We start from the raw sequence: 13,221 nt of genomic DNA on the forward strand, positions 1-13,221 counted from the left end.
GACTACAATAGGGAAGTTGATAGCCAGTAGCCAATAGCTGCCCTAGCGTCGGTTTTTGTCCGTCGGACTAGCATACAGACGAGTGGACTTTTCGACCGGACTCAAGTCCGTTGGAAAGATTTGAAACATATTCCAAATCTAAAGTCCGTCAGATTTTCGACCGAAAATGTCCGCTGCAGGTCCGATGAAGCCCACACATGGTCAAATTGTCCGCCGGTCTCGGTCCGTTGGACCAGTCCGGTCGAAAAGTCCGCTTGTGTGTATGCGGCATTACGCTATCCAAAATGGAAAAAAAAAATTTTTGCCTAAATTCCAGTTGAATGCAAAAAATACGTTATTTTAATTGGTTATTAAGGATTATTGGAAATTGTACTTTGCCTTATTTCTTTGCCTTTTTCAGTTGAGTTGTAAAACAGACTTCATACTGCCACTGAATGTTTAAATGTTTTTAGTGTAATAGCTCTTGCCACTGGGGTTTTCAGCTATATACTGGAGTTTATATGCAAATCAAATATATACTTGACTTCACTCTGGCCACAGTACATTCACAATATAAAAACATTTACTACTGTCACATCACATCAAGTGATAACTTACAATATCACAGCTTTAGTAACAACATAAAAGGTTTGAAAGAAAGAACATAATCTTAAAAGAATCAAAGCCATATTATTTTTCAGCTATGATATGTGAGCTTAAATAATATATGCTGTAGTGCCAAAACAACAAAGTGAATTAGGAAATGATTTTGTTCATCCGTTCAAGTGCCAAAATGTGTAATAGAGCAGCATGCTGCAGACATTTTGGCACCAACGCTACATGATCAAATGGTTTAATTTTGTACCAGAGCCAAGTAAACAAATTCATAAAAGTTCTCCTTCCTAATTCCCTCTCAGCAACCCTACAAGGGCCCAGCGTGGTCAGGGCAGAAGTGATCAGCAAGATATCAAGGAGTCATGTAACATTTAAGGAACATTCAGATGTATCATAAAGGTGACCTGATCCAAAGCTGCAGGAGAACTGTCCCAGACCACTGCCACGTGTCTTGCTGTGAAAGGTCCATAACCCTGCTTTGTAATCTTGCTAACCAGTTCAGATCCGACTGCAGTTAATCAATTCACGTCATCATAATAAGACAGCAGCCAGGTGTGAGAAATAATATTCAGCTAGTAATGTTATATTTCACGGCTTTGGATAATGAGGAAGCTCATCGACTGAGGTGTGCCAGACGCCAACAAAAATTCACATAATGTGTTGTATCTGTGAAAAACCATCAGTGTCTATCACGTACAGTTTATACTGAGAGCTGTTTTTGTTGAAAAATACAAACAAAGCAGGGGGACAATAAATTATTACATATGGTCTGTCACATAGAATAAAATTGTAAAAATAGACCAGAAATAGTAAATTGCAGGTCCGTTTAAAATCAAAGGAAAATTTTAAGAATAAAATGATCCACCAAAATGTGTCAACTAATGAGGACAGAGGGATCCCTAAGTTAAGTTGAGTCACAGGAGGACAGGATAGGTAGAGTGCAAATCAGGGCTTTTTTTTCAGCTGGAACTTAGTTCCACCACCTCTGGCTCAGGCCCTCTGCTACCTGCTGACCACTATTACTTGTAAACACAGACGTCCCGCTTTTGTGTTTACAAGTGATAGCTTGTCTCCCAATGTCTCCCACAGGTCTGAACTTCTAAGTGGCTCCCACTGAGTACAGGATAGGGACAAGGGAGATGCAGGTGCCCGGGGTGCACTGCAGATAGTTACATAGTTAGTAAGGTTGAATAAAGACACCAGTCCATCCAGTTCAACCTGAGTGAGTGTGGGTGCATGTCTACAATCATGCCTATTTTTTTTTTTTTTTAATTTAAGGTACCCATATAGCGCCGCCAATTCATGCAGCACTCCGCACATACATCGTACATCCACATCGGTCTCTACCCTCAAGGAGCCCACAATCCAAGGTCCCCAACTCACATTCATATACCAGGGCCAATTTTGAACAGAAGCCAATTAACCTACCAGCATGTCTTTGGAGTGTGGGAGGAAACCGGAGTACCTGGAGGAAACCCACGCAGGCACAGGGAGAACATGCAAACTCCAGGCAGGTAGTGTCGTGGTTAAGATTTGAACCAGCGACCCTTTTTACTGCTAGGCGAGAGTGCTAACCACTACGCCACTGTGCTGCCCCAAATGCCCCAGATGCCGACAGCCCCACTGGATGATCTTCCAGCAAATGAGAGAGGCAGAGCCAACTACAGTGTGGGGGAGGTACTAGAGCCAACTGGGTGCTTCAGCCTAATAGAGCAACAGAAGTAAGACATGTGAAAGATAGTGGAGCTTTTAAGGAGGTGGAGAGAGGGCGGCGGATGTGTGCTGGGGGAAAATTTGGAAAGGGAGGTGACTTGGGCTAGAAGTGAGGAGGTTGAATTTGAAATCCCCCCCCCCCACCTTCTAGCACAAGTCCTCTACCCTCCCAAAGCACTCCCCAGCACACATCTGCTCCCCCCACTCTAAATTTTAGCACAAGCCCATTCCGTTCCCAAAGTGCCCCCCAGCACATATCTGCCCCCTCCTCCACCCCACCTTCTAGCACATGTTCTCTCCCCTCTAAAATAGCCCCTCAGCAAATATCTGACCCTTCCACCCCAATTTTTAGCACAAGCAAGGCCGAAACATGGGGGGGCAGGGGGGCATGTGTCCCCCAGGTGCTGCATTAAGAGGGGTGCTGCCACTAGGTTTGCCACTTGTCTGTGTTTTGAAACATGTGCCCGGGTTCCAGTTCACCTGAAACTCTGACACATTGTGCAAACTGGACTGCGGCTCCCCATGCTCTCCTCACAGGAGGGCAGCATTTACTAGAACCGATCAGTTGTATTTTTCTGAAGGAAAATACAACTGATCGGTTCTAGTAAATGGAGCCCCCACCAACCCTCCTGTCCACGTTCTACGTATTTCTGCTGGCTGACTCCTCCCCTTCCCCTTCATCCCCACGACAGCACTGCTGGCTTCCCTCCTCTCCTCTCTCGCCAGCTGCTGCAGGGGAAGTATCAGGATGGAGAACAGGGGAAGGGGGCAGTAAACATGTCATTTTCTGGCCCCTTCCTTTTTTGAGTGAACACAGTGAGTGATTGATACCGATCGCTCACTGTGTTCATTCAGAACTGAAGCATAGTAAACTGTGTTGATATTGTAAAAAGTAAATAATACATAAAATTGTAAAAAAATAAAATAAAAATAAAAAATGACTGACACCATCCACTGCTCTATTCACATAGTCCACTGCTCTACTAACACCGTCCACTGTCCTACTGACACTGTCCTCTGCACTACTGACAGCAGCATGTCACTATTACCAAAACTTTGAAATGCCTTACATATTATTACCATCCTTTGGCTTATTTATGTATAACATTATATCTTCTATCTCTGGGCAATGGGCTGGGGATGAATGGATGGAGAACATACATAGAAATCTCCCAGGAACCAGTGCGGTATGTTAACTCCAATGGCACCTCCTGTGTACTCCAGCTAAGGGTAAATAAAGCTCACCAAGAGGTCAGAGCAGATTCCAATAGGTAATAGTTTTTTTTCCCCAAACATGTAAAAACAACATACAATCCAGAACAGTGAATCCAGTATAAGTCACATGGAAGGCCACTGTCGACCCAGGATCGCGCAGCTGCTTGACATCAGCACCAGAATATCCCCCCCCCCCAATGGGTAATGGGAGTTCGCAGCGATACCTCACATGTGTGGTGCGAACACCTTTTACATATTCGTGCACGACCAACGTATTTTTACACTGCCCCATTATTTATATATTTTTTTGGATCACTTTTATTCTTATTACAAGGAGTGTAAACATCCCTTGTAATAGAAATAAGATAGACAGGTCCTCTTTATGAAGAGATCTGGGGTCAAAAAGACCCCAGATATCTCCTTTACCTTTAAAAAGCAAAAGATAGAAAAAAAAAAAAAAAACTTTGATCTTTTGCTTTATAAAAAAAATAAAAAATGGACCGGAAGTGACGTGATGTTGCTCCGGTCCTCCAAGGCCATAGAGGCAGTCAAAGACGATCTAGTCTCTTATCGCCTCTGTGACAAGCCGGCCGCACCGTCGGATCATTTCTTGGGCGCGCTGATGGAAATGGTAAGCCCAAGAAACACTGGCATGCTTCTAAAAGCGTTCCATTGGCTTGTGAGCTGCTTGGAGTGCTTTCATGAGAAAGCCAGCCGCTGCCTGAAGAAGTAAAGCCTGTTCAATTTTCAAACTGAATTTTTAGTGAATGAAGTGAAGCTGTGCTTACTTCTATCATACAATCATATACAAGTAAAAATCCTTTCTTTTTCATTTTCATTGCAAGTTATTGGGTATTCTCGGCACCACATTCAATAAGTTAATTGCCAATTCCCTTGCAAAATAAAAATTGTCACACTGCAAAGGAAACAGGCTTAACCTTGAAAAATACTGGTAGATTCCCATATGAATGTTCATACCAAAAATCTCATCAGCATATTCAATAATGTCATCAAAGACTTGATGAATGTTTTTCAAAAGTACTTTAAAATTGAATTTGCTTTTAACATTTGAATTTAGAATTAATTTAGAATTAATGGAATTTCCCAAATGAAAACCACATTCACTAATGGAATTTTGCTTGTTCAAGAAAAATTTTCCGTTCTTTGATTTATTTATTTTTTTTAAATAATACTACGGTCAAAAATGATTAATAATTGGATCCTATTACCTACTAGAGAACAGAACAAATGTTCCAAGAAGGAAAGGTTTTTGAAATAAATTTTACTGGTGTATGGCCACCTTAACTCCTTTAGTAAATCAGGCACAATGACTGAGCACAGCTGAGATGCACCAAAACAGAAAGAGAAAAGATGGCTCAGTGGGCAAGTCTCTAATCATGTCAAATTATAATGCCCTATTTATTTTATTACAGGTACTTACATAGCGCTGTCAATTTATGCAGTCCTTTACATATATATTGTACATTCAGATCAGTCCCTACCTTCAAGGAGCTTACAATCTAATGTCCCTAACTTATATTCAAGGGCCAATTTAGCCAGGAGCCATCCAATAACCTACCAACATGTCTTTGGGGTGTCGAAGGATACCCACACAAGTACAGGGAGAACAAACTCCAGGTAGGTAGTGTCGTGGTTGGGATTTGAACCAGCGACCTTAATGCCCTATAAAGACAAGATATTTAAAGTGGATGTAGACCCTCACATATACCCAGTGAAGTGAACAGCCTCAGATGATACACAGAGATGAAACAAATCTCCCTACATAAGTTTTACATGTATAGCTGCTGTCTTCAGCTTTATATACTGTTTAGAAAGTGCACATCATGTGAGAATTTTCTCTTCCTGATTCACCAGTGGGTGTGGATTCTTGCCATACCTTGTGAGACAGCTGATTGGAGGAAAGGCACCCCCCCCCCTCCACATAGGCAGAAAAGGGAAGAAACAATGCAGAGCTGTGCTGTGAATAGACAAGCCCTCTGCTAATCTATTTATAGCACCCACCCTGACACCAATTTCAGCCTGGTTTTATCAGAGTTGACGGATAACTTGTCAGACGTTATCATGCTGATAACAGAAGAATGAAGCAGGAGAAAGCCACGGGACTTAGTGCTTTGAAGAGAAATAAGAAAACACTGCAGATATATGTGCCCAGGTCACATTTCATGAATTGGGTTTACATCCACTTTAAGTAACTGTAAAAAATTGTTCAACTGCTCTAAAGCCCTAGGTTCTTTTTCTATGTATGCTATAAAAAAATAGCACCTATTCAAATCTAAGCTGGAAAGTTTGTTTTGTTTCATCTGTGGCCACATGTGACTGTTGACATTTTAATATAGTTAAATACTAGGTAGAGTGACTGCTTTCCATATCCCAGGAAGTAAAATGACAAGGTAAGGTCATTACTGAGAGTTTAGACTGGTAGTCTGGTAAGAAGATATCCTGGCAAGTAGGAAAACCCTGGAATTCATTTTACTGCAGTGCAAGCAAGATACTCACAAGGGATCTGTTGAATCTATGTCCAAGTCAGGATCCTTTACATGGGGAATGCTGTGGTCAATGACTATCGTTTCTGTATTGGCTAAACAAAAGCCATTGGAACGCATGATTTCTATTAGGACAAAGAGAAAGGAAACAGAGACAAAATTACATGTTGAAGAATAAAAATGATTATTTTCTGGTTCAATAATTAGTCAAAACAATATGTAATCTATTCTGTGCCGGACTGTGAAAATCGCAGTCAGGCACTAATGCAAGATGTTGTCATGTGTGTGAGTAGTATGTTGCATGAACTTGTGGAAGATATGCCCCTTGCCATATGTATATAGGTAACCCTATTAAATAGATTAGCCATAAATGTTCCATAAAGGGGTTACTTCAAAGAATTATGGAATAATAGAGGTATTTTTTAAAAAAGGGGGACTATCATGTACATTTTAGATTTTTTATTGAAAAACTGGTCCTCTGGTTTAAACCCTGCAACCTGCAACTGGACACATTTGTGTTGCAATACTAAAAGAGAAATCAAAAGTCTACTTTTGCCTAAGGATTTACAAATAAAAATGATCAAAATTAAGTGTTATAATTTACCTGTTATAATTTATCTTACCCCCCCTTCCTCCCTGTAATCTTCTGGGACACCTCACAGGTTCCAGAAGATTGCCAGACCATTCAGCAGGCGCAGCGTGACTCGCACATGCACAGTGTGTGCCCGGCTGTGAAGCAGCAAGCTGTCATGGCCAGGTGCCCACAGTTAAAATGCCTGCGCTGATCAGTAGGGCCAGAGAGAAGCAACGGTTCAGGTGACCACATGGCTGGATCCTGGGACAGATGAGTGTGTGTTTATTAAAAGTTAGCAGCTACACTTTTTGTATACAGGATGCAGCCGGTGACATCACTGGCGCATGCGTTCTAAAGGGATATCGTACCGTGCCAGATCTTCAGAGCTCTGTGCCAGAGCCAAGGTCTTCCACGTGCATGTGCACGTGGATTTATGTCATCACGGCCCTGGCCACTCATACAGCCGGAGACTGCAAACCTGGAAGGAAGACCAGGGGAAGATGGAAGCCCTGTCAGCACTGACTGGAGGGCTTCGGTCTAAGGTAAGTATTTCGTAATGTGCTAGTATGCGATGCATACTAGCACATTATGCTATTGCCATGCAGTGGAATTTTAAAAACTGTTTTCAATGCCTATGTTTACTATCGCTTTAAGAAAAAAATCAAATCTAATTGGATGCCAGGAAGGCTTGTCTCTTCTCCATGAAAATGATCATCCCTAAATTGAAATGACTGTTTGGAGTTTTAGTTATGCAACCTTGCCATTCTAGCTGTTTTAGAGCAGCAGGTCCCATAACAAACTGGAAGACTTTGAAAGCCACGGGAATTATTCCTAAAGGCAGGGGCATTATGGGACTTGTAGATTTACCACAGGTGGAGTGGCAAGGTTGCCCACCCCTTGGAGCAATCAGTTTCTGGAAATGAAATCCTTCCATCAAGATGTTAAATCTAACAATCATACTACTGTAAGCTCTAAAGAGCAGGGCCCTCTGATTCCTCTTGTACCAAATTGTAATGTAACTGTAATGTCTACCCTCATGTTGTAAAGTGCTGCGCAAACTGTTGGCGCTATATAAAATCTGTATTATAATAATAATAATAATAATATTATTACATGAGAAATTAAATCTTTTTATTGCAACATAGGTTTAAAAGGAAAGAAATATAAGCAGGAACCGTAGACTGAAGTTCCCACTGCTTTACAACCTGAACTAAATTCTACGCAGCAGAGTTTGGGTTGTATTTTTTTTTTCTTTAGATTTGACCTACTAATGCAGCGTGCACCTGCCTATAACCCTTAAATGCCAATGCCAATTTATAGCTGTTGCAGGGGAAAGGCAGCTAGCATTGCCTGGCGGATTTATTTCAGAGTCATCGCCATGAATTCTGTTACATTGCAAACTATAAAATCTCCCCTGGTGAAGCTCTTAATATAATAAATGCTGGAACATTATTTATAACCAGGTTAAATCAGCAACAACTAATAATTACATCGGAACATCATTCTTGTAATAACCTGTCATGCCACCTAGTGGCAGAAAAATGTAATGAAGAATTTATCCATACTTTGAACCCCTTAAAAATAAAAGTGTTTTAATACTTGTACTGGATGAAGTGCAGCCTCTCAGTGAGACCAGACAAAAATATATCCTTCATGCTTGTCATTATTTGGTAACTGATTTTTATAATAAAATTCCTCTTTGGAACAGCGTAAATTAGACATAACAGTTCACAATTGCAAATCAAACTTTGTCAAACTGTCACTTTGCAAAAACATAGGTGACAATGACATCTGCTAAATCCAGTTTACAATGGCTATTCTAAAGATTCTTATGTACAGCAAATATTGATGCTGATTTTCACACAATTTCTGTGTGCATGCAGCACACATGGGAATACATATGTATAGGTGTGAATGGGCCCATAGAATTTACCTTTGTCTTTCACGCTAAACTGCAACATATAGATGTGAACCAGCCCTGCAGGAAAGAATGGGATTTCTGCCTGACATGAATCATCATGCAGCAAAATGCAAATGTTCTGTTCTATCAAAACAGACAAATGAGAATAGTCCCTTATACTGCTTACTATACATGCCATGTCAAGTCTTCATTTGTCTTTAAAGCACCCTTCCTCTCCAGTCTGGGAGTGCTAAATGCGGATCTTAATATACACTATCTCACAAAAGTGAGTACACTCCTCACATTTTTGTAAATATTTTATTATATCTTTTCATGTGACAACACTGAAGAAATGACACTTTGCTACAATGTAAAGTAGTGAGTGTACAGCTTGTATAACAGTGTAAATTTGCTGTTAACTCAACACATTAATGTCTAAACTGCTGGCAACAAAAGGTAGTACACCCCTAAGTGAAAATGCCAAATTGGGCCCAATTAGCTATTTTCCCTCCTCGGTGTCATGTGACTCATTGGTGTTACAAGGTCTTGGGTGTGAATGGGGAGCAGGTGTGTTAAATTTGGTGTTATCGCTCTCACTCTCTTATACTGGTCACTGGAAGTTCAACGTGGCACCTCAATGCAAAGAGCTCTTTAAAGGTCTGAAAAAAAGAATTGTTGATCTACATAAAGATGGCCTAGGCTATAAGAAGATTTCCAAGACCCTGAAACTGAGCTGCAGCACAGTGGCCAAGACCATACAGTGGTTTAACAGGACAGGTTCCACTCAGAACAGGCCTCGCCATGGTCAACCAAAGAAGTTGAGTGCTCAGCATCATATCCAGAGGTTGTCTTTGGGAAATAGACTTATGAGCGCTGCCAGTATTGCTGCAGAGGTTGCAGGGGTGGGAGGTAAGCCTGTCAGTGCTCAGACCACACGCTGCACACTGCATCAAATTGGTCTCCATGGCTGTCATCCTAGAAGGAAGCCTCTTCTAAAGATGATGCACAGGAAGGCCTGCAAACAGTTTGCTGAAAACAAGCAGACTAAGGACATGGATTACTGGAACCATGTCCTGTGGTCTGATGAGACCAAGATAAACGTATTTAGTTCAGATGGTGTCAAGTGTGTGTGGCGGCAACCAGGTGAGGAGTACAAAGACAAGCGTGTCTTGACTACAGTCAAGCATGGATGTATGAGTGTCATGATCTGGGGCTGCATGAGTGTTGCTGGCACTGGGGAACTACAGTTCATTGAGGGAACCATGAATGCCAACATGTACTGTGACATACTGAAGCAGAGCATGATCCCCCCCTTTGGAGACTGGGAGACTGGGCCGCAGGGCAGTATTCCAATATGATAATGACCCCAAACAAACCTCCAAGATGACCACTGCCTTGCTAAAGAAGCCAAGGGTAAAGGTGATGGACTGGCCAAGCATGTCTCCAGACCTAAACCCTATTGAGCATCTGTGTGGGCATCCTCAAATGGAAGGTGGAGGAGCGCAAGGTCTCTAAAATCTGGCAGCCCTGTGATGTCCTCATGGAGGAGTGGAAGAGGACTCCAGTGGCAACCTGTGAAGCTCTGGTGAACTCCATGCCCAAGAGGGTTAAGGCAGTGCTGGAAAAAAATGGTGGCCACACAAAATATTGACACTTTGGGCTCGATTTGGACATTTTCACTTGGGGTGTACTCACTTTTGTTGCCAGTGGTTTAGACATTAATGGCTGTGTGTTGAGTTATTTTGAGGGGACAGCAAATTTACACTGTTATACAAGCTGTACACTCACTACTTTACATTGTAACAAAGTGTAATTTCTTCAGTGTTGTCACATGAAAAGATACAATATAATATTTACAAAAATATTAGGGGTGTACTCACTTTTGTGAGATACTGTACATGCTGTCTGAAGGTGTAAGCAAGCTATTAGCAGGTTCCCGCTTGCTTTGAGCGGCTTTAAGCCGTGCCTAATCTTGCACAAAACCTGCAAATAGCTTGGTAATATCTATAGCTTTTTTGCCCTTCAAAGATAAACTGCTGGTCAGCCAAAAAGCCCTTGTGACTGAGACTGCCACTATCTGACTCTAAAGTGGAACCTCCGCTCATCTGCTTCCTACCCCCCTCCGGTGCCACATTTGGCACCTTTCAGGGGGGAGGGGGAAATGAGTACCTGTTTTTGACAGGTACCCTTTACCCCTTCTGGGAGACGGCGCCGTCCCTTGGAAGTTCGGCTCCCCTCCTCCTTCCTCCGCCGCCGGGTCAGTTAGAAAGAGCAGGCGCAGTAGGGAACCAACTGTGAAGATGAAAGGCTTCACTGCTGGTTTCTCTTAGGGTCCTTTCACATGGGCTTTCCGCACAGCGGACTCCGCTTTGCTCAGCGGGGGATTGATTCGGTGATCCCTGCTGAGCAGGCGGGTGACAGACCTGTCAAAGCCTCGCTCTCCTCTATGGGGGATCAGATGAAAACAGACCGCCTGTCCATTTTCATCTGATCCGCCAGATGGATAGAAAATAGGGCTTCACAGACAGGATCGGACAGCAACGGGTGTCAGCGGACATGTCACCGATGACATTCGCCGCCCCATAGAGGTGAATGGAGTGTCCGATCGGGTCCACCTGAAAAACTGACAGGTGGACCTGATTGGAAAGCCCATGTGAAAGGGGTTTTAGTGGAGATGGCGGCGGCAGCACCCAAAGCCCCATCCAAAGACTGGCTGGGGTGTCGATATAGCAGGCTCCCTGGACAGGTAAGTGTCCATATATTAAACGTCAGCAGCTACAGTATTTGTGGCTGCTGACGTTTAAATTTTTTTTCCCCAGGCGGAACACCTCTTTAAGCTGCATGCTTATTTCACCTGCAAGTAAGCAGGTGGAAATTTTAGTTGGTTGTCATTCTATGCCCCTTGCTTCAGTACTTTGAGTCACTGACTTATCTTAAAGATTACCTTCACTTTTGTTGAGAAAAAAACATTCCCATCTGGGTGATCTATGCACATTGCAGGGATTTTAACAAACTTTGTTGCAGATTCCTACCTTTTGTTATTGTGAAGGAATAACTATTTCTTTGCCTGTATCCATGTGCAGAGTGAACCTGTCTGGGAGTGCTTTTATAATTATCAATCAGCTGCTGTACCCGCAGGGCTCTAATGATAAAATTGGCAGGGTCTGCATCCCTTTAGACGCGATTTCCCCTCGCACCATAAAGGACCTTTTTGTTGCAGGGGATGCTCAAAATCTTATTTGTATCTTAGTGCAGACTTCTGGGGAAATCAGTAAGCCGATAACACAAGCAGGAAATGACATTTCTGGGGAGCGTTCTGCACACCAGTGGTTCTCAACCCTGTCCTCAAGTACCCACAACAGGCCATGTTTGCAGGTTTTCCTTTATCTTGCATAGGTGCTTTAAATCAGAGTCAATGGCTTGGTATTTTGGACAGATATTTTATCAAAGCGAAATTCCCAAAACATGGCCTGTTGGGGGTACTTGAGGACTGAGGTTTCGAACCACTGCTGTGGACAATCTGTGTACAGAACGCCTCCAGGTAGCCACATTACATTTTATAGAAAATGGCAGCACTGCAGATTGAAAAGGAAAAGTCATTTTTAATAACATTCAACTAAAATATGACTTGAGTCACAATTGTATAAGCTATATTATTTTTTTTTTTTAATATGCTATTTTTTTTTACCCCACAAAAGTGGTGTTTAAATAAAAAATATGGTGCTGTGCTAATCCAATCTGGAAAATAATACATAAAATGTGAAAATGTAAAACCAACGTGGCAGTGCTAATATCTACTGATCAAAGTGTCCTAAAATACTATAAAGTGACTGTGCTTATGCTAACGTACTAGTATACAGCACAAACTCGTGATATACCGCATAAATCCACATGTGACCAAGAACATGTGCAAGGTAGTGGAAGTGAATATTATTGCAATAAGCAACCCCAATTTTTAAATACAATAAAAATCATGTAGATAATGTGCAGACCAAGCACACAGCAAACAAACAGAAAAATAAAGTGACTAGTGCAAGCAAGCAAAATATTAGTGACAGATGACTAATGCCGCGTACACACGAGCGGACTTTACGGCAGACTTGGTCCGGCATAACGGATTTCGTCGGACAATTCAATCATGTGTGGGCTCCAGCAGACTTTGTTTTCTCAAAAGTTGGACGGACTTAGATTTGAAACATGTTTCAAATCTATCCAACAGACTTGAGTCCGGTCGAAAAGTCCGCTCGTCTGTATGCTAGTTCCACGGACAAAAAGCCACGCTAGGGCAACTATTGGCTACTGGCTATGAACTTCCTTATTTAAGTTCGGTCGTACGTCATCAGGTACGAATTTATTGGACTTTGGTTGATTGTGTGTAGGCAAGTCCGTTCATTCAGAAAGTCCATCATAAAGTCCGTCGAAAAGTCCGCCGGGCAAAGTCTGCCGTAAAGTCCACTCGTGTGTATGCGGCATAAGAATGTCCAAAGATAAAAGTGCGCATATAGTAGTCCTCTTGAGAGGAGTGAGGTGACTGGAACAAATATAGCACAGTGATGTTTTCCTCTTCATGCAACACAACACACATTTGTAAGTAGTGGCCCCTTACCTGCGGGTAATGGGGTAACAGCATAGACCAATTTTAGGCATGGCGGCCCTTTCTCGTGGTGCAGGGGTTAAATCCTTCCAGATGGCGGGGTCCCAGTGTAAGACCAGTAATGGGG

General features: G+C 42.3%; 1 protein-coding gene across 3 annotated transcripts in view; it reads right to left on the minus strand.

The window, feature by feature from the left end:
- Nucleotides 1-13,221, minus strand: part of PXDC1 (PX domain containing 1) — a 95,875-nt gene that overhangs the window by 22,776 nt on the left and 59,878 nt on the right. For 2 of the 3 annotated variants that reach the window (XM_073630979.1, XM_073630980.1), the window contains one exon: nucleotides 6,040-6,151. The exons of the other annotated variant lie outside the window; for it this stretch is intronic. In XM_073630979.1, coding sequence (XP_073487080.1) covers nucleotides 6,040-6,151 — 112 coding nt within the window. The remainder of the gene's footprint in view (nucleotides 1-6,039; nucleotides 6,152-13,221) is intronic. 3 annotated transcript variants of the gene reach the window in all.

The sequence above is a fragment of the Aquarana catesbeiana genome, linkage group LG05 (genome assembly GCF_042186555.1).
Source record: "Aquarana catesbeiana isolate 2022-GZ linkage group LG05, ASM4218655v1, whole genome shotgun sequence".
Lineage (NCBI taxonomy): Eukaryota > Metazoa > Chordata > Amphibia > Anura > Ranidae > Aquarana > Aquarana catesbeiana.